This window comes from Monodon monoceros, unplaced genomic scaffold, assembly GCF_005190385.1.
Source record: "Monodon monoceros isolate NGI ecotype Baffin Bay Population unplaced genomic scaffold, NGI_Narwhal_1 Super_Scaffold_21, whole genome shotgun sequence".
Taxonomy (NCBI): domain Eukaryota; kingdom Metazoa; phylum Chordata; class Mammalia; order Artiodactyla; family Monodontidae; genus Monodon; species Monodon monoceros.
In genome coordinates, this window is record NW_021703778.1 from 164,988,878 (window position 1) to 165,010,907 (window position 22,030).

The 22,030-nt window shown below is 48.3% G+C and overlaps 1 protein-coding gene across 1 annotated transcript in view; it reads right to left on the minus strand.

The window, feature by feature from the left end:
• CLMN (calmin) overlaps positions 1–22,030 on the minus strand; it is a 111,649-nt gene that overhangs the window by 16,773 nt on the left and 72,846 nt on the right. Inside the window, exons 2-8 of the mRNA XM_029237631.1 lie at positions 19,166–19,227; positions 15,601–15,696; positions 12,781–12,864; positions 7,115–7,207; positions 5,181–5,371; positions 2,946–3,139; positions 895–977 (exon numbers count right to left, since the gene is read on the minus strand). Of these exons, the coding sequence (XP_029093464.1) occupies positions 895–977; positions 2,946–3,139; positions 5,181–5,371; positions 7,115–7,207; positions 12,781–12,864; positions 15,601–15,696; positions 19,166–19,227 (803 nt within the window). The remainder of the gene's footprint in view (positions 1–894; positions 978–2,945; positions 3,140–5,180; positions 5,372–7,114; positions 7,208–12,780; positions 12,865–15,600; positions 15,697–19,165; positions 19,228–22,030) is intronic.

A 22,030-nucleotide genomic window follows, 5' to 3' on the forward strand; every position in this document is an offset into this window, starting at 1 on the left:
GAGAGCTCTTTAAGCTAAGCCTCTTAGAGTATCTGTTTTCTCTTCTACAAAGTGGAAATAACGATACCAAGTCAAGTGGAATCGCAGAGGTGGCAGTCAGCCCAGAGACACAAGGGATGGTTACCTGACAAGCCTCCAGCTAAAAGAGCGGCCCATTCTCCCTGCAAGTGTTAGCTCTTTATGCTTTTCTCTTTTTTGTCTAGTACGTCTAACTACCTGAAATGATGACATGTTCGCGGACTTGCCAACTGTTTCCTCTACTAGAACAAAGCTACAAAAGGTCAGGGACCTCATCCATCTTGCTTATTGCTAAGTTCCCCCGAGCCAGCAGTAGGTGTTCAGCAGATTTCCAATACATTCAATAAAGGACCGTTGTTATCCTTGTGATCATCGTTATTATCATCTAGGGCTTATGCCTAGATTGGCTGGAGGTTCAACAGAGCCATGACAACTTCTAAAGGGTCTGATTCTGCTCCAAACACTCTGTCACCAAGTATACTCAGATTCTGAAAATAAAAAGGCATGCTTTTGAATGGTCATTGTCTATGAGAATTTTTCACATTCTGATAAAATCTGGTAGACTGCTAAAACGTTCCATCTGCATCTAGAAAATCAAGTAGCTGACATATTACAAGTGGGCATCTCTTCTAATCTTAATGAAGTCTGGGATGGGAAGAGGTTTGTAAGAGGTGTGCCTAGCTTCCCACTCTGCTTTTAAATGTCATACACGTTATCTATGATTTTGAAATGAGTAAGCGGCAAAGCGCTTGAGATCGAGTTTTGATCCTTACAGCTGTCACACAGAACAACACAGCCCGAACCCCAAGCTCCGTGGGACGGCCAGCTGATGGAAATGTATGGTTTCTGAATTATAGGTAAGGAAAACAGACATACGGCTTCCAACTCCGGGAAATGTTCTAGAAACTGAGCCACGTAAGTCACGATGGACTGCTCGTCTGGCGTGTCAACCATGATGTCTGTTAAGAGAGACACAGGAGTTAGAAGGACACGCAAAACACGGTTTTTACTTTATTTATTTAAGACATTTTTAATTAAAAAATTGTTTTCCAGCTGTATTGAGGTATAATTGACAAATGAAAATTGTATATATTTAAGGTGTACAGCATGATGGCTTGACATACATATACATTGTGAAATAATTCCCACAATCAAGTTAATTCACACATCCATCACCTCACAGAGTTACCTTTTTTGTTTTTTGGGTTTTTTTGGTGTGCTGAGAAACCTTAAGGTCTACTCTCTTAGCAAATTTCTAGTACACAATACAGTACTATTAGCTATAGTCACCATACTGTATGTTAGACTCCCCAGAGCTTATTCATTTATAACTGAAAGTTTGTACATTTCCCTACTTTCCCACCCCACCCCCAACCCCCAGCCCCCGGTAACCACCCTTATACTCTCTGGTTCTATGAGTTTGGCTTTTTCAGATTCCACGTATAAGTGAGATCATGTAGTATTTGTCTTTCTGTGCCTGGCTTACTTCGCTCAGCGTAATGTCCTCCAGGTTCATTTGTGCTGTGGTAAATGGCAGGAGTTCTTTCTTTTTCGTGGCTGAATAATATTCCATCGTACATACACACAGCATTTTCTTTACCCCTTCATCCACTGATGGACGCGTCGGTTGTTACCATGCTTTGCCTATCGTGAATAATGCTGCAGTGAACGCTGGTGTGCAAATATTTCTCCAAGATTGCAACGTCATTTCCTTTGTTTGTGTTTTGTTTGTTTGGGGGGTTTGGGGGGGGCTTTTTTTTTGTTTTGGGGGGGCTTTTGGTCATGCAGTGTGCCTTGTGGGATCTTAGTTCCCTGACCAGGGATCAAACTTAGGCCCACAGCAGTGAAAGCACTGAGTCTTAACCACTAGACTGCCAGGGAATTCCTGAGGTGGTTGGTTTATTTTTGTTGTTTTTTTAAATTTCATTTCCTTTGGATATATATTCAGTAGAGGGTTTGCTGGATCACATGATTGTCTATTCTTAATTTTTTGAGGAACCTCCATACAGTTTTCCATAAGAGCTGCACCAATTTACATTCCCACCAACAAGAACACGTGGTTTTTACATGGGATCTTGGGATGCTTGATGGCGAAGGATCCCACAGACCAGGGAGGTTTTTTCTCTTTATTGTACACTTCAGGAAATCTAGGCGCAGAGAAGGGGAATGATTTGAGTGAAGCCTCACAAGTGGCTGATGAGCAGAGAAGGTGGAATGAAGACTCCAGCTCTCCTTGCACCCAAGATTCTGTCGTTCCCTACTGTCTTAGTCCCTCCCTGCCAGCAGCCAGCTCACTGCCTGCCCCATCAGCTAGTCTGTTGAGCTGGGACCCTCACTCACTGCCAGAGGGAGTCCTAAGTTAGCCTAATCCACATGGAAGGCGATTTGACAGAGATAACCAAGTGCCCTAAAAAGGTGTGTAGTTTCTAGCTGTGTCATTCATTCCGCTGTTGGGACCTGGTCCTGGAGGAAATAATCTGAGATGCACACTGAGCTTTAACCAATAAGATGTTCATTGCAGCGTTATATATAAACATGACTATTCTGAAACAACCTCGATGTCCACCAGTAGTAAAGAGCTAAGTAAATTTTGGTGCACCCACTAAATGGACCATTATGCGGCCAGTAAAAATATGTAATGGGGACCTCCTATCAGCATACTTATGTCACAATTATAACATTAGGTTTAAAAAAAGTAGGATACAAAACCATACATACACTGAATGATCCCAATTAGGTAAAAAAATTGTAATTAGATGTAAGGAAAAATACTGGGAAAATGATCTCAGTGGCAGGAATACAGGAGATATAAAAATGACTTCATTAGATATTTCTGTATTCTCCAGATTGGACAGCAGGTGTTACATACGTAAAATATATATATATATATAAAACGAAGAAAGAGAAAGAGAGAGAACCACATCTACCTTCTGGCTCCAGGAGCCTGGGGATGTGAAGGGCGTCGTGAGCGATGCTGAAAGCCTTCTCTAGATTTTCCCGCATGGAGTCTTCTAGCGCCTGCTTCATGTCGACCAGGCTGGGGTCGATGGCCTTGATCACTGCCAGGAAAGCCAGCCCGCTTCTCCAGCTGCCTGCAAAGTCCTGCACCGCCACGCCATACCTGAGGAAAAGGAGCAGCCTCAGTGCAGGTCAGTAAGCAGACTCGGGGATGCCTCGCTGGCCTCCGAGCGGGGCTGGGAGCTGCTGACCTGGGGAGGCCAAGATGCCCCAGGCCCTGAGGATTGGGATAGCTGCACTGAACCATAGGTATTTCCACTTCCAGACAAACAGGATAGGAAGGTGTACATCACACGAGGAGACATAACAGAACTTTGTGTTTCCCAATTCCCAGATATATACATATTTATACACACATATATATAAAGGAGTCATTTTATACACTGTTCCTTTTACCAGTGATGTTCAAAATGCAGCAAACATAGATGTGTTGTGTAAAAAAATGGAGCCAGAAAGACACTAGTTCACATTCCGGCTGCCCCACTGTGCTTCCAGTGCTGTGGCCTTGAGTCACATACCTTCTAAGCCTCAAACTCATTTATAAAACAGGGCAGCTGTCATGGGCAAGTATTAGGTTGAATCCCCCAAAATGGCCATGTCACGTGGACAATCTAATGTGCAATGCAGATGGCACATGAAAGCCCCTCACTAAGGGACAGCTAACGTCATGATTAATATAAATAAAATCACAACATTAAAAGTGACAAAGATAGATAATCCTGCCAGGCACTAATTTCCTTTGGACTCCATCTCTTGAGACCATATCCGGCCCCGTCAGTCTCTCAACTGTGATCCCTGAACTCTCTTTAAAAAAAAATCCTGGGGCTTCCCTGATGGCACAGTGGTTGAGAGTCCGCCTGCCGATGCAGGGGACACGGGTTCGTGCCCCGGTCCGGGAAGATCCCACGTGCCGCGGAGCGGCTGGGCCCGTGAGCCATGGCCGCTGAGCCTGCGCGTCCGGAGCCTGTGCTCCGCAACGGGAGAGGCCACAACAGCGAGAGGCCCGCGTACCGCAAAAAAAAAAATAAAATCCTGTTATTTAGAAATCATTTGAGATTCATAAGAAGTTGCAACAGCAGTACAAAGGGCCCCTGTAGACCCTTCACCCAGCTTCTTTCAATGGCAGCATCCTACGTTACCAGCGTGTGTTATATCAGAACCGGGACACCGACGTAGGTACAGGGCTGTTACAACCACAGACCGAATTAGGATTTCATTGGCTTCAGTGTCACGGGGACGGTGTAAGTGCCATGACATTTTGTCACAAGCACCCATTCCTGTGACCAGTGCCACAATGGCGATACAGACTGTTCTACTCCCTGCAAAGGCCCTTCCTCTCTGTTATAGCCACCCTAACTCCTGGCAATGAGCTCACTTGATTTATTTTAAAATAAATTTTAAAATAAATAAAATAAATTTATTTTAAAATACCATTTACTGGTTGCTCACATTAATCAACTCTATCACGCTTAACCCCTTAATCAAAACCCCAAAGACCCAACTTCTCTCTCATCTTTTATTTCCATACACTGGGGAGCCAGGATCCGCTGCTGAGCACTTACTAAGTGCTGGTACTCTGCAAGGTGCTTTCACAGGGTTTATTTCATTTAACCCCAACTCTCCCATAAGGGGGTGAATGGTAAGTCACCATCTTACAGATGCAGCTTAGAAAGGTAAGAGATTCACCAGGCTCTCCCCAGTCTGGAAGGGGTTAAACAGAAGGCCAGGAACTTGGTTCCAGTTCACCTGTCTTAGTTTTGGAAGGGCCAGACCTGACTCTGATAGGTTGCAGCCTTTATTGTTACTCGTTTTTAAGTAGGTACAGACTCTGAAAGATACCCAGAAGCTTAATAATAAATGTGTCCACGTTATTAGGATCCAAGGGCCATCCCCACATTGGGATTTAGTGTGTTGAAGGCCCCTGGGATTTCTATTCCAATTCTATCACCAGCTTTCTGCAAACCCAACACGGGGTGAGTACAGTTTTGTGTGCAGAAGCAGAAACTGACAGGATCCCTTTTCTGAGAGTCTACGTGAAGCGCCGGGCACATAACTGAGTAAACGGTGATGATGCCCTTTTTCTTAGCCCTCCTCCCCCTGCCTGGCAGAGCACGGGGTGCTGGGGCACAGGGCGTGCGGCTTACTTCCTTGTTTTCCTCTGCACCCATGTCAACAGCGTCCTGATGGCCCTCCTCTGGTCTTTCACCAATATCACCGCACTCCTCTCTGCAGTGGGCGTGGGTGGGAAGGAGGAGTCTGAGTCTGTGCCCCCCGAGCCGGGTGACAGGCTGGAAGATGGAGAATTTCTGCTGAGGTTGCCGGTGAGTTCTTTAATCTGGAAGGAAAACGGCATTTCAGACCCCGGAGGCAGACCCAGCACGGTCCCTCGTGGACCCCGGCTGGAGGGACCAGCTTGTGCAGAACTGGTTCTCCAGATCGGGAGAAACCCCTTCCTGAGGGTCGTGTGTCAGGGGGTCAGGGGTCAGGGGTCATGATGGCCTGGATGTTTCTGTGGCTTGTGGTGCGTGCAGTGATGCTTTGCAGGGAAAATCATCTCTTCCTGGAGTCTCTTTAGCTCTGGCCAGAGGCTGCAGGTGAGGTCTTCCTGACCTGACTCCACCTACCCCTACCCCATCCTTTCACGGCCATCGCTCCCGGAGTGCATCATGCTGTTTCAAGCCCCACCACCTATGCTCACCCAGGTCCTGCTGCCTGGATGTCCCTCCCTTCCAACACTGAACTCCTGGCTACTCAAAATGTGCTCTTACCATGGGGTGCCTGTGAGAAATGCAGAACCCCAGGCCCCGCCCCAGACCTACGAAATCAGACTCTGCATTTCAATACCACCCCCATACCAGGTGATTGGTACGCACAATGAAGTCTGAGAGACACTTGTCTTGTGAATTCCTCATCCTTTAAAACCCTGCTCTGGTGTCACTTTATCCAGGAAGTTTTCCCCTCCCCCCTTCCCCCTCTGAGATAGTTGCCCCAGCTTGGAGCTTTTACAACACTCCGCTCATATGCTGATCATGGCCTGCACCACAGAATTCTATAATATGGGACTGACCTGTCTGAGATACCAGAAAGTCATGAGAGCAAGACTTTGTATGCTCAGAGCCTGGCACACGGGAGAAGCTCACTAGACATTTACCAAATAAATGAATGACGATCCAGAGTGGAGTTAAGGACTTTTTACACATTTCAGGACGTTTCCAGTCTATCAGGGAGTTGAACAAACATCAGTAACTAAAGCCTGTATGACACTGTACAACTGACAGAGGGCTTTCCCACGTAGCATCTCTTGATGCCCACCACATATTTGGACCACTGCTACCATTTCACAGATGTGGAAACTGAGGCTCAGAGGGAGCCTTTGGTTTTGTAAGTTCAGGGCTATTGTCTCCAAGCCTTGTTTGAGCTCATTCTTCTCTGAAATGTAAGCATGAGCCTCTGTGCAGATCATTTTTATGCTTGGGAGACCCATTAAGCAACAAGCCATTATCTTCTATTTCAAAAGAGGGGGATTTTAGAAGATAAAACATCAACTCACTCCATCCTACTCAGGGAAAAGAGCTTGAGCACAATTTGAAATATCCCCTTCATACTCCAGCCACAGACCCTGTCCTTGCTCTATAAAATCTGCATTTCCAGATAGAGGCTGAGGGTGCTAAGGATGGAAAAACAAGGTCTTTCCTGTCACACACACCTCTTCCTAGAGCTATCTTTGTACAGGCTCTTTAACCGTCTCTGATGAACACAAGTCATTTTAGGAAAGTAACTCTACCAAGTTCAATTTTTGGTTGGAAGTATTCCCCAGCTGTTGTGACACTTCAGAACAAAATTACTTTTCCAAGTACATATGTAACTCTTCAAGTACCAAGAGGAGAACAGAGCTCACATCACTTTTAGAATCACAGGAATTCAAAACCTTTAGCAACCAGGTTCTTCTAGTTCTTTCCCAGGAAACAGAAAAGTCAAAATCTGTTAGAAATGAAATCTCACTGTCTCCCTCCATCCAGCTCCACTCTTGTGTCGCTGGAGATCATTACCGTGTGTTACAAGAAAGAAATGATTTTACCTGGAAGAAGAGGATGATGTTCCAAATCAGCCCAAGAACCAAAGAGGGGTTGCCATCTGCTATTTCTGCTGCGTCGATGCTAACCAGTTTTACCTGGAGAGAAGCAATTTATAAGCTTAACAAGAGTGTCCAAACAGGATGCAACATGTTATTTTCTGATGCTGTCGTCGTGGGCCCGTTTCTCTTTCTCACCTGTGCTGTTCAGTGCTGCCCCACGCCACCTCTCGGGGACCCCAACATGCAAAAGTGTACGTAAGTGTGTCTAATAAACACGTGCATAGTACTTCGCATGCGCAGACACTATTCTAAGCTCCTTACAAGTATTCATCCTCACAACAGCCCCACATCACAGATTCTTCTATTATCTCTATATTTCCGGTAAAGAAATTCCAGAGCAGTCAATGTAACGTGCCCAGGACACACAGCTAGTAAGAAAGTCATCCTTTTCCAAGAACAGATGGTAAATGCCCAAGGGCAGTCTGTGTACTACACTAACACCACCAAACCTCCAGGTTTAACACATCTTTGGACAAACACAGAGCACTGACATCAGCGATCAAGGAACACGGACAGCTAAGACAATTGTCCATTACTAATTAGAAATAGTGTGTGGGGATAAGGCTGCTACCCAGCGTTTCTGCATCTTTCTGCAACATCCCGCAACAAAATACCCTACTGACTGGTTCAGATGGGCATATTTGAGAAACCCTTAAGAGATTACGTTATTTATTTAACTATGTTCTGACCACAGGATGATTGCCCTTGGTGAATGCCTGAGGCACTGGTTTTCAAAGTGTGGTCCCTGGCCCAGCAGCATGTTGTCACCTGGGAACTCCTTAGAAACACAAATTCTCCCGCTGACCAACTGAATCAGAAACCCTGGGAGGGGCCACAATCTGCATTTTAAATATTCTATTTGATCTGATTCGATCAAGCCTAGTGACTCCATCATTGTTGTTTTTTGTTTTTTTTTTTTGCTGTGCGCGGGCCTCTCACTGTCGTGGCCTCTCCCGTTGCAGAGCACAGGCTCCGGATGCACAGGCTCAGCGGCCATGGCTCACGGGCCCAGCCGCTCCGTGGCATGTGGGATCTTCCTGGACCGGGGCACGAACCCATGTCTCCTGCATCGGCAGGCGGACTCTCAACCACTGCGCCACCAGGGAAGCCCCACAATCTGCATTTTAACCAGAGCTCCAGGTGATTCTGCTACACGCTTGGGTGTGAGGACCACCGCCCTAAGTCATCATTTTACTCTGCAAACAAAACCTGAGTATGTAGATCAGGGGTCTGCAAACTTCTGGAAAGAGCCAGAGAGCAAATACTGAAGACTGCAGGCCACAACCGCCTGTGTCACATTTTCCGCCCCTTCATTCTTTACCACCCTTTGCAAATGTAAACTCCATTCTTCAGCGGGAGGAGAGGAGAAATCAAGTAAATCAAGGTCAACTTTTTCTTTTCTTTTTTTTGGCTGCGTTAGGTCTTCGTTGCTGCACGCAGGCTTTCTCTAGTTGTAGAGAGCGGGGCTACCCTTCGTTGCCATACACAGGCTTCTCTTGTTGCGGAGCATGGGCTTTAGGCACACGGGCTTCAGTAGTTGCGAAGCAAGGGCTCAGTAGTTGTGGCTCGCAGACTCTAGAGCAGAGGCTCAGTAGTCATGGCGGACGGGCTTAGTTGCTCCATGGCATGTGGGATCTTCCTGGACCAGGGCTCGAACCCACGTCCCCTGCATTGGCAGGAGGATTCTTAACCACTGCGCCACCAGGAAAGTCCCAAGGTAAACTTTCAAATCCAAATTTGATTCATAAAATTCTGCTCAGGAGACTCGGGAAAGAAAACACAAAGACAGCGTCTCACACAAATACTTCTCTCTCTTCCCTTTGGGGCTTTAAAAAAAGATGGGTCTCTGATCCTACCAGTTCATCAGGGGTTTCTGACCACACCCATCAGTAGGGCCTGGGCTTTCCTAATCACAGGTGAGAATCCTGAGCCCCTGGCTCAGGTGTGTTTCGCAGGTTGATGCCCAGAGAATAATCCAGGGAGCACAAGCTCATCACTGGCGGGTTAGAGGCTGAAGGAAGTTGTCAATATTGTGAACAACAAAGCCAATAGAATTCAGGCCCAATAGTCCGTCCATATTCATCATGGCCACATGTTCCATGGGATGAATCACCTGCGGTCTGTGGCTGATCGTGCACCCTGGACCTCTGCTCTGGCAGCTCCCTCCGTTTTTGTGGCTCACTGATCACATCCCAGCGCGGGGGAGTCACATCAAAGCACTTAGTCAATCCTGGCCTTCACTATCCCCTGGAGGAAGCCCAGCACGGCCTCTGAGCTGAGGTTCATGGAAAGTGTCCCAAAGTGAGAAATCACAGAGCTGCCTTGTAGGGATGTGGGGAATAGGAGGGTGCACCCTCTTGGGACAGGGAGGGAAGGGGGGGCAGGGAGCTGTCACCTTTGGAGAATAAAGCGCTCTCCTGGCCACAGGGACTGGGGAGCCTGGCTGAGGGAAGGCGGGGATTATGGATATTCCCGAAGACCTTGCCTCCGGTGCCCAGCCACAGGTTCTCCCTGGCAAACAGACGATGTAGCAGCCGGACATCAGTCAGAAGCTTCAGGGACAATGTCCTCCTCCCCCTCTTCCCGCTAACTTGGTTTTTTTCGCCACACTGACAATAAATGGACCAACTGGCTTCTGGGAATATTCCTTCTCCCCCTCTGGCTGGCACATCCATCGTGGGGCAGTGATAATGGTCATCACGGTAATGCCCTCCCAGGGGAGAGCTGACTTCTGCCCAGTGGTTCTCATGGGTTAGTCATACTATACCCATTGCACAGATGAGCAAGTTGAGGCTCAGAGAGGTTGAATGACCTGCCGGAGGTCACAGAGCTGGTCCTGTGGGGCAGCGGGTCTCTAACACAGGAGTGAACACCATGCTCTGAGCCTCATAGCTTCAGGGGAGAGAGGGAGGGACAGAGGCTGGCCACACTAACAGCACCTGAATCCTGGGGCAAATGGGACCTGACTGCTGCCCCTCCAGCACCCGCTTGGCATTGATCACCCAGTGCTGGGCACTTTTTTGGCTCAGGAGAGCCACTGTGGCCCGTCCTCCCTCGAGCTGGGACAGTGGGGCAGGAAGGGGCCAACAAGGGCCCAGATTCTGGCAATGGGAAAGAGACTGCAACCAAAATGCCTGTTTCCACCTGCCTCACCCACCGGTGCTCTCCTCCCCATGGGGCCATTCACCTGCCGGCCACAGGAGCCAACGGGGCAAAGAGCTGACATAACACAACCCCACTGGGCATATTTCCAGATTTTTAAATAGAAAATAAAGAAGAAGGGAGCTTTACTGTTCTTTCTTTTGTACCATAAGGCAGCTACTGCAGTTGGGGAAACATTTAGGGACAGATTACAGAAGGCCAGGCCTGCCACCCCTGAGCATGGGCTAAGTCCTACCTGCAACGCCCCCCAGCAGGCTCCCAGGCTGTTTGTTTTTTCGCTTCTGCAGGATCACTGCTCCTCCCTGGGCCCCTGCAGTGATGAGCAGCCTGCTGTCCGCCTGAGGCCTCCTCTGCGAGGCTCTAAGCTCCTTGAAGCGGAGATGTGCTCCTAATGCAGCTTTATGTCCCCAAGGCTGAGCACAGCCCTGGGCCCACAGAAGACACTTTGTAAACGCAGGGGGAGAGTTCTGCCTACAGTACAGACCCATCAACACGTGGCAGCTGGCAGAGCAGGAAATTACTTAGGGGTTCACAAGCTGGAAGGAAGAACAGTGAGTATCCCGGGCAGTGGTCCCAAGGCCCCACGTTATCATAAAAACAACGCTCTTTGGAATTCAGGGGTGGACACTGCCCAGGAGGGCCACGCCTAACGCTCCCTTCCAGGAGCAGACAGTGGAGCTATGGAGCTGAGGGGAGGTAGCAAGAGCCACAGCTAACGAACGCAGCCCTCGCCCTGTGCCCGCACTTGGCTAAACCCCACCTGGACAGGCACATTCCATCCTCAACAATTCTCTGAAGTAGGCTTGGCTCTCATCACCTCTGTGTAACAGATGTGGAAATGGAGGCTCAAGGCGTCTACATCATTTTCCAGGAGTGGGAGCCATGGCAGCGGTGCTCTGAACGTGCCGTCAGCACCGAGGCGGATGGCGAAACTGACTCTGCAGAGAGGCCAGCGTTTTCACGAAACGGGATGTGCTTTTCTAAAAGCAGCTTTATTGAGAGATACGATTCCCATCCCATCCAATTCACCCATTTAAAATATACAATTCCATGGTTTTTTGGCATCACCATAATTTTAGAGCATTTTCATCACCTCAAAAAGAAATCCTATACCCTTTAACTGTCACTTGTCTAATCCCCCAACCTCTCTCAACCCTGAGCAACCACCCATCTCTTTTCTGACTCGAGAGATTTCCCTGCTGGACGTTTCACAGTAATCGATTCATAGAAGAAGTGGTCCTTTTTGTCTGGCATCTTTCATAATGTTTTCAAGGCTCATCCACACTGCAGCTTGTATCAGCACTTCATTCCTTTTCATGGAAGAATAATATTCCATTGCACGGACAGACCACATTTTGTTCATCCCTTTGTCCATGGATGGGCATCCGGGTTGCTCCCGCCTTTTGGCTATTATGAATGATGCTGCCATGAGCAGAGCGGTGCTTTTTGGCCGTCGCCACCTGAACTCCCTCCTAGGTCTGGGGCTTTCCCCACAGTACAGGAGGCAGGGTACACCTCCCTCTTCAAAAGCCAAAGGTGCTCTTCCCTGCCCTTGGCAGCCAGGACATGGGTGGGGATCCAGGCTTATCAGCCCAGGCCTTAGAATCTGAATGAGTGACACCGAGAGTTCCTTCCAGGGGCTGTGCTGGAGGCAGGGGGACAGTGCAGTAAAAACCCCTCAGCTTGCCCGACACATCGGCATGTACAGCAGACCATCATCACGAAGTGCAATTTGTTTGGGGTTCCTGATGGTAAACAACAGGATCTGATCTGGGCTGATTTAAGCAGAAAAGGAATGTGTTGAAAGGATGCCAAGGGGTCACAGAATGACCTGGAAGACCGGGGAATCAGGGCTGGGATGAAACCCAGGGCTGCTAAGTGCCGGCACCACTGCACGGCCCCTCCCCCTCCCAATGCAGGGACCCACGTGGTCATTAATTGGTGAAACTTAATGAAAGGGGAACTTTGGAAATTTCATCCCTCTAGGGCCATTCCTTCCCAGTTTTGAAGGACACGAAGCAGAGTTCAAAACACAGAAAAGGCTAATTTAAGTCGAGAAAGTTATATCAAAGGGGACAGAATTATGTAATTTTCCCCCGGCTCATTTGGCCCCCTTTTCCTCCTTGCTTCTCCCATATTCTGAGTTCTAAGAAAAAGTTTTTACACGCTGCCATGCTCTTATCCCCCCAAATGAAAAAGAAAATGTCAACTAAATTCTGAACATCTGAGAGCCTGATGGAGATGGAGGGGCGGGCAGGGAGTCAGGGACTGTATCTCCGGCTGATGGATTAGCTGTGGGAGTTCTGTTACATTTCAACTTAGTTTCATTCGACCATCTCAGCAGGGTCCCCTTTGCCCGCATCTCTTGTGACCAGCATTAAACTTCAAATTATGTCCTTTTGGTCAAAGGGAAGTCTGTGTTAACAAGATGTGTTTCAGATACTTACATTGCTATCTTCCAAAAACTTAAGCGCTTTCGCTATGTTGTTCAACCGAAAAATACGATGGGATGAGGACTTGTATTCGTGCAGCTGTAACACAAACCAGAACAAAACAAGCAGTTAAGCCAAGACAGGCACTCAGTCCCCAGCGGTGCCGTCGGATGTGCTTGTCTTTTTCTTTACCTTTTTCACATTAGTCTCAAGAGAAGGTTGGGGCTCATAGCAGAGCCCACACGGACCACATCCAAAGCCGGGCACGGGGCCCCAGGATGCACAACCGTACCCTCAGGGGCCCCCGACGGTCACCTTATTTATGGTTCCTGGGACCAAACTCACTCGAGTTGGTGAAGGAGGGGAATCCAGGGGTTAAACAAGGGACAGATTTGTCAAATGTTTCTCTCTGACCCAGCTCCTGGCTTTTGATACTCCTCCCTCCTCCAGAGACTGTCGGTGACATGTTCTCACTGCACTGATGCTTTTCGTCAGGGCAGTAAGCGTCAGCCGGGAGTGTCACCCACAGCTGCTAAATCATCCAGTAAGCCCTCCCTGGCGGCCGCAGATGTTTCTGTTTTCTGGCCAAGAGCTTTGTGGGCATTTATCCCAGGTCAGAGAGAGAGACAGACAGACAGACAGATGGAGACAGAAACACAGAGAGACAGAGAACAGAGAGACAGAGAAAGAGACAGACACAGAGAGACACGGAGAAGCACAGAGAGACTGAGAGAGAGAGGAGAGAGAGAGAGAGAGAAAGGAGAGAGAGAGGAGAGAAAGGGAGAGAGAGAGAGGAGAGAGAGGAGAGAGAGGAGAGAGAGAGAGAGAGAGAGAGAGAGAGAAAGGTGTTTGCAGAAGCAAAAGCTCTGACAATGCTCGTCGAACCCACTAGGAGCATCAGCAAAGGAAACTCATCCTGAAACTGAAGTCCGTCCCCGCTCCTCCAGGTGGGTGCTTTACACTATAAGGCAAGCCAGTGGGTATCACTTCCACACGGTGTGAACTTCCAGGCAAGCTAATGGGTGAGGTCTTGGATGTTCTTGGCTGGGCTCCAGGATCAAAGACTCCCAACAGAGGCCCCGCAAGGACACGGTAGCTCCTAACCAGTGCCCTGGCAGCTAAGTGGGAGCCTGGGCTGCTGGGAACACAGAACGAGGGGCTAGAACGCGCTTTTTCAGGAAGCCTATTAGAGACCATGCTGGCCGCCCATTGTGAGATGTGCAAAGAAACCAAATACAGTAAGTCCCCTGCACGCGAACCTTCAAGTTGTGAACTTTCAAAGATGCGAATGTGCGTTCGCATGTCCCACCACGTAAGTTAGTTCACGTGTCTGGCGTACATTGCCACGTGCGTGCGTCCTCTACAAGTGGTTGTGTTTTGTGTACTTCACTGTACAGTACTGTATAGAGTACAGTATCTTTATTTCAAGCCCAGCATGTCCGGAAGCAAGCCCAAAAGCAGTGGTATATAGCCAATTGTGTTAGATGGGTACCGAGGCAAACTCTGTGGGACTTATGAACAAATTGGACTTACACACACGCTCTCGGAATGGAACTCGTTCATATGTAGGGGTTTTACTGCAGTGGCTTTGCCCTTCATTAGAATTCACAGCATCACTTTGCACCGCCCCCTTGCGGCGGGGTGGGGAGGCTATTGGGAAAGCAAAGGCAAGGAAGGGGTGTGATAAGACTCCAGCCACATTACAGCTGAGAACAGAAGTAGGGGCTCTTGAGTTTAAAGCTACAGTTAAGAACAAATCCAGATGGGCTTCCCTGGTGGCGCAGTGGTTAAGAATATGCCTGCCAACGCAGGGCACACGGTTCAGGTCCTGCTCCGGGAAGATGCCACATGTCGCGGAGCAACTGAGCCCGTGCTCCGCAGCAAGAGAAGCCACCGCAATGAAAAGCCCGCGCACCATGCAGCAAAGAAGATCCAATGCAGCCAAAAATAAAATAAATACATTTATTTAAAAAAAAAAAAGGAACAAATCCAGAGAGGTCCACACGGGCTGAGCTATACCCCATCGCGGCACTTTTGTATCAGCCACGCTGGGTCACTTGAGCCAAGTCAAACGCTGGACTCTAGAGCCGGTTTCTCAAAATTGACACCACTGGTATTCTGACCAGATCACTGTGCCCCCTCAAGGAACCTCTGGCAGTGCCTGGGGACATTTTTGGTTGTCAAACCTGGGGGTACTACTGGCATCCAGTGGATAGAGACCCAAGGATGCTTGCTGTTACACATCCTGCAATGCCCAGGTCAGTGCCCCCATGACAAAGAACTACCCCAGCCAAGATGCCAACAGTGTGGAACTGGGGAGAGAGGACCAACCTATATACAGCAGATACAGGCAACATGGAGAGCTCTGGTGAAGATCCAAAGTGGAAGGAACCCCAAGATCAGCTGGTTCAATTCAATTTTGGTCATACTCGCAAGAAGGTTCTAGAATTCTGTGTATCTAGTTGGTGGATTATAGATTTTGGCTGATAAGATGCCTTTCTTCTCCATCTTCCTGACTCTTAGCTCTCATTCTAGGTAATTTCATGGCTGGCCAGCTAAACTGTCATGATTCAGTCATGATCCTTAGCTTTGGACTCACAGAAAACATGGGGCATTTATTTATTTACTTGCTAAAGTATATTTGCTTAGTTACACGTGACTGTATCAGTCTTAGTCACCGAGAAAGGAATGTCACCCTCCCAGGTTTCCCATCATAGGATTTATGGATGTCCAGGTATATATGTACATACACATAGATCTGTACAGAAAAGAACCCTTTGGCAATGCTTTCCTTTGCATTTTTACTTCTTCCTAACCCTTCTGGAGCATACGTACCAGATTTCGCCCAGACAGGACTTCTAACAAAGCCATTAGGATTTTGCCATCTTGTATATCAACGAATAAATCTTTAACTTCTAGAGGTGGGTTGCACTGTGGAAGAGGGGGAAAGAAAGTAGCCGATTAGTGATCTGTGTAAGTCACAAAACAATTTCAGAACTGCAGCTTTCACTGGAGAAAAAACTTCCGGACACCCAGATGTGCCTACAGGCAGCAGGGCCCATCCAAGGAGACAGCGATCCCCTCTCCCTGGAGGTGGCCCGTGGGCAGTGGGTGCGCTGGGGAGCTGTGGAGGAGGCTCTGGGTAGAAAAAGTCAGAAGGCCCCTGCTTTCCTCTCTGACCTGGGGAGGTCTGAGGGACCTGTGTTGTGTCCACCAAGAGTTTGGCTGGGTGTGGCCTGGGGTCCACGGGGCCGGCTGGAACTTGTTGGGCAGATGTCCCAGCACATCGATTTCCAAACTGTGCTTCCCAGAACAGAGCTTCAGCAGAGCACTTCACAGAGCCCTATGGGGGCCGGGGGGGGGGGGGCGGTCCCAGAGGAGGCTTATTCAAGGCACTCCCTTCGATAGCTCTTAATGGCCTTTATTTAGGGTTCCAGGAAGACTTTGCTTAAAGAAAGGTTTCTGTTGACTAAACAAGCTTGATAAAAACTCCTTTAATGCAGGATGGTTAGGATTTATTGAATCTTGGGGGACAGGGTCCAGGAACCTGCATTTTTCATTAACCCCCCCCCAGCATAAATTCTATTTACTTTCTGGTATTGGGGCATTTGGAAGCATTAGAACACTTACTGCTCTTGGGGATGACGAAGGGGGGGTGTTCCCACAGGAGACCGGATTAATTGGGGGACAGGTATGGCGCCTGTCACCCATCAGAGAGCCAGGGAAATCTTGGAGCTGTGGCCCAGGCACCCTTTCCTCCGGGAAGGCCTCCTCTCCAGGAAGGCCTCCTCCCCGTGAAAGCCTTGGAGGGCCCATGTTTTCTTTTTTTATTCGGGAGGTGGCATTTCCTTACCTCTTATACGAGCCCCCTGACTCCCAGTTAGTCAAAATACCGGGCAATTCCACCCACAGGTGCACAGAAAAGAGCTTTGCTTCAAGGGCAACAGCGACTTTGAACCCAAAGGCAAATTATTTTCTTTGCCAACTCCCCACTGCTCTGCAGGAACATTCCACACGGAGTATGACGGTATCAGGTTACCAAGACTCTTATGGAAATGTTATTCCTGTTAACGCGGGGCAGAAACACAAGACCTGAACAAAACAGCCCCTGATAGATGAACTCACAAAATTTCCCGTTAGCAGCCCTGACCGTGGCCAAACCTTGCTTTTGAGCTGAACCTGGAGAATAATTTCCATTGACAGTGTCTGTAAGAGCCTCAGCCCAGCAGCAGCGAGCGGGGCCTTGGCCGGCATCCATCTGCAAGATGGCAGGAGGAGAAATTGAACCCACTCCAGTGAAAACACTCCTCGGGGCCCCAGACGTTCCATGGGCTTCATGAGATTGGTATGGCCGAGTAAACAGCACCGCCAGGGGTTTCTTCGTGATCTAACTCCTTGGGTAAATTAAGGAATTTTTCCAGAAGCCAGAGACCCCGTAAATATTTCTGACAGCCTTCAAATTGCAGTTAAGCCCACTTCCCCAAGGAGTTCCTGGGTTTCCCTTACATGAAAAGTTGTTCTTGAAAGTCTCAAGGTTGGAAACACCGCTGTGAATTTTGCCCTGTTTATTACAAATCAGTTTCAGGTGCTGATTTATCCGTAGAGTGGGTGCTACCCACCCGCCCCGAAAAAGGAAGCAGAAGCATGGCCACGGAGAAAATTCTGGATGCGATCAATGCTCACAGAGGTTCGTGTGGGGGTGGGGGTGGGGGTGAGTGACTGCGAGGGTATTTGCTCTATTACCCTCTGTACTTTTCTGTATTTATTTTTAAAAGAAAGAGAGAAAGAAATACACTGAACTCCGTCTGCCAGGAGGAATTTCCAGCTACCCTGATACACATCAGGCATTAATTTAGGAGTTCAGTGAACTCAGATTTGGGGAACGGTTTTCCTTTTTTTCCAAAAATAACACTTCACTGTGTGAGCAGTGCCGAAAATGCACCAATAGTCAAAACAACCGGGCAAGTGATTTATCGCGCTTCATCCACGGTATAGAGAGACTTTGCCCTGAAGAGTTCAGGAGCCTCCTGGGTCGAGCGGAACCCGTTCTACAGGCGGGGAAGAGAAGTGTGGGTGGTCAAGCGTCTGCTCGGGAAATATTATAGGCCTAAAGTTTAAACTACGTGAATTAAAATTTTGGTCAAGAGCTCCACTTCCTAAAAAACCACATTTATTTTCTCTGCTTTCTAATCATTTCAGTGATTTCCTCTAAGAACCTTTCTCTGGGGTTAACTCTAAGGGCAGTTAATATTACTCTTGTGCCTTTTAAGAGGAGAGGAGAGAAGAAAATATAGGTATTAAACTCACTGAAGTAGGATATTTGAATACCACCAGCTTTGAAAGACATGAGACTACTGGCTGGGTCTATTTGGAGAACCAGATAGTGGAATTTAAGAAGATGTGAAGTGAGTAAAATGAATCCTGATAAACCAGCTTTCTTATAATAAGAAAAATAATCTCTCCTCCCCCAGCCCCGGGCAATTTAGAATGTTCTCTGTCGGGGGTGGGGTGGGGGGGTGGGGGGCTAACCTAGTGGTGAGGAGGGTTCGGATTTCTCCTCCTCCGAGCTGTTTATTTATCCATTTCACATCCCGCCCCTTCTCTGCGGCTCATCCTTGTGTCTGGTTCAGCTGCTTTTGTTTTAGGGTGTGTGTGCCTGGGAAGCCGGCAGACAAAATGCGCTTCAATGTTGCTTGGCCAGTGTATATTAGCAAAAAAAGAAAAAGGGGAGAAGAGGGGTCACGAAGTGGAATATGCAGGAGAAGCCACAGGAAGAGCTTTCTTCTCGGTCGTGGGATTGCAGAGAAGCGATTCAATGTCTCCAGGCTTCTGTTTCCTCATTCGTAACAGGATGGGGTGCAGGGTAAGGAGGGCTGTCTTGAGGGTTAAGGGAGATGTGTGCTCGATGCACCCAAACAAGCAGATAATATCGTTGACCAACAGCAGCATCACGTGATGAACCAGGGAATCCGGCTCGGTTAAAAAGTGCGAGGAGTTTTTGCTTGAATCAACGCAAATACCTACAAACGGGTCTTCACGAGAGCCTCCCTGACCGCCCCAGACTAGAGGTCGAGATCCCCTCAGCCCCCTGTTTGGGTTGTTCAACAGTGAATGTTTCCTAACTTTTGCTCAGCGATTCCTATTTAAAGATGGACCCTCTCCTTCCCCAGCTAGACTGATAACCCCAGGAGGTCAGAACCCCATGTCTTACTTACCTTCATGTTCCCAGCACTGAGCCTGACGCTTGGCAATGAGAATGCACTCAACAGATGTTTAAATGAATGAATGAAAAACAACAACACAACAGAAACACTGAGCACCCTCACCCCCGCTCTGCTGAACTGTGCACTCCGTTATGGAGGAATCCATCACTTAACAACAAGCCGAGTGCCCTGCTTACCTTCTCCAGATGGAGATTTATCCATCGAGTAAAAGTCCGCTTCTGCACATTCTCCCTCTCAACTGAAAACAAAGAAGTGCCATTAGCTGGGTGCAAAGAAATACATGCAAAATCCCACCCTCCTCTTCCCAAGGGGAGAGTCTATGGAATCTCTGTAGGATGGGGAGCCCCGGAGGTCCCATATAGGGATGGAGACCTTCCCAGAAGGAGGCTGGCAAGGGCCTGGGGAGCACCTAGAATCCATTTTCTCCAGCCCAACCCTGAGCATCTTAAATAGATTAAAGACCCACGAATTCAGACACACAGAACAAAATCTTATGCACAAGCTAACGTGAGCATTTGGACATTTGACTATCCAGCATAAGAAGCACTGGTGGGAAGATACAAATTTAAAGCACGAGGTGATGGTGTCACACACCTGCCTGGCGGTAGTGTGGGTCAGAGGAGCTACGATGGAGGAAAGGAGGGGAGGTCAGTGATTAGGAATTGGGAGGGGGCTCGTGAATGCGTGGTGGAAAGAATTTGACAGTCCTGGCTTGGACTCTTAACCTGGTTACCTCCCAGCTTTGTGTCCTTGGGCCAGTCGCCTATCCCCATATCTGATCTTCCCCATGAAGATACATGGGTGACAGCCTACTTCCAGGTTGCCGTAAGACTGACCTGCGATCCTGCAGGTCAGGCTCAGCAGGGTTCCTGGCACAATAGCGGCTCATTTTTTTTTTCTTTGCAGCAATTATTTTTAGAGCCAGGGAATACTTTGTGCGCCCCAGGAGGCGAGAGTTCTGCAGAGCCCCAGTGAGCAGGGAAGACGCCAACCAGACACAGACCCCTTCTCCCACAGGACATAACTTCCCAAACAGGTTTCTTAGGAGGAAAGGTCTTTCCTTTTCAAGAGTTATTGCCATCTATCTACCCAGCACTAATTGTGTCCTGGACACTTTGTCTCCAATAATCTCTAATCCTGACAATACCACCTGCGAAGTAGAAACTAGTATTTTATAGATGAACAAAATGGGGCTCAGAGAGGTACCCTGACTTGCCCCGGACATCAGTTGGAGAGAGACAGAGCTGAGCATCTGTCTGTCTGCCCCTCATCAGCCAGCTCCCTGGAAATGGAAGGCTTGGGTTTGAATTCCATCTCTTCCAAAAATTACGACAAAGGCATCTGCAGTAGTAATGATAATGATCTAAAAAATATTTACCGAACACCCGCTATGTGGGCAGGTACACATCTAAGCACCTCACATGCATTCACTGATTTAATCCTTCCTACAACCCTCGCAGGGAGGGACCTTCAAGATGGGAAAACTGGGGCACTTGCCCAGCGACACGCAATTAGTAAGGGTATTGTTCCTATGTTACAGATGAGGAAACTGAGAATCAAAGAGCTAATAAGCCACAAAATTAGGACTTGGAACTAGAGTCTGTGCTTTCCCCATTCGCTCCTGGGCTCTGTGGCATCAGCTGGCTTGGCACCTGGGGACCCGGAGGGAGTTTCCGTGATAGGCGGTGGTGCCAGTGCCTGGGTCTGGGCGCCCCAGGGACCATAGTAGCAGCCCCTGCAGCTCAAGACACTACACCTCTCAGGAAGCTTCCTGGAAATGTCGGAGCCAGAGGACTCCTAAATTACTAAGTTCTGGATTTCAACATATTGGAAGAACATATCACATATGCCTAAAACCATTTCATATTTCTTTAGCAATAAGAAAATGAGAGGCAATTTATCTCTTGGCCGAGAAAAAAAGGCTATGGTTTTCTCTAGCGACTGTGGTTCTTTTCTTCCTCCCAGCCTCATTATTAGGTAGATAGTGGTGCCCATAAATCAAATTTTAATATTGTGCCTTTCAATCTTTTTAATTGAAGAGCCAGCAGACAGTAATTATGCACATAACTGTTTCTCTCTCATTTTCCTCTTTTTCCGTCAGGGAAGGTCACTGGCTAGTAGGCACAAGGATGAAAGAGCTCATTCTAGTGAACTGTTTCTCGTGGGAGGCGGGAGGAGGGAGGAAGGAAAAGAAGCTGATGGAAGCGAGGCCAGGAGGGGGGCATGTGCTGAGGGCCATGAGTTACAGAGTTCCAGGACTTCCCAGAAGATGGGAGAGACCTTTCTGCCTCTGCAGCTTTTTCCATAGTGTGGGTCTTCCCATAGTTTAGGTCTGTCCCGCTGTTGATGGACATGGGCTATTCCTGGTTTTTTACTGTATGGAGCAGTGCAGTAGCCAGCACCCTGGCACAGGCAACCTGGCATGTGAGTCTCTGTGCACAAACGTGTGACTATAGTTCTTATGCCTGACTACTACAAGCGGAACCGCTGGGTCTTAGTAGTGGGCACATTTGAAAATTTAATAGCGACTTCCAGACTGCCCTCCCAAAAGACTGCCCCAGTTTATATCTTCACCCCCAACCTGTCTTTAAACAAGTTTATGGGGATTGTAAAGTATTTACACACACATTCAAACACTCAGACTGGTTTCTCCATATGGCTTCAGAGAGAGCAAAGTCTGTCTCCTGAAACAAAAGTGCATTCAGTGAAAGCCTAAGAGAACCAGGCGTAGGCTGTTAGTTTAACTGTGCAGCAGGGTGCAAATGAGGAAGTGGGTGTAAATGAGGAAGTGGGTGTCTGTTAGTCTACATATGCCTCATCTATCTGCCCACTGAGCCACCTATCTGTCCATCCACTTACCCATCCACCCACCCATTAGTCCTTCCATCCATCCATCTATCCATCCATCCATCCACCCGTTAGTCCATCCATCCATCCATCTATCCATCCATCCATCCACCCGTTAGTCCATCCATCCATCCACCCACTCATTATTCCATCCATCCATCCATCCATCCATCCATCCATCCATCCATCCATCC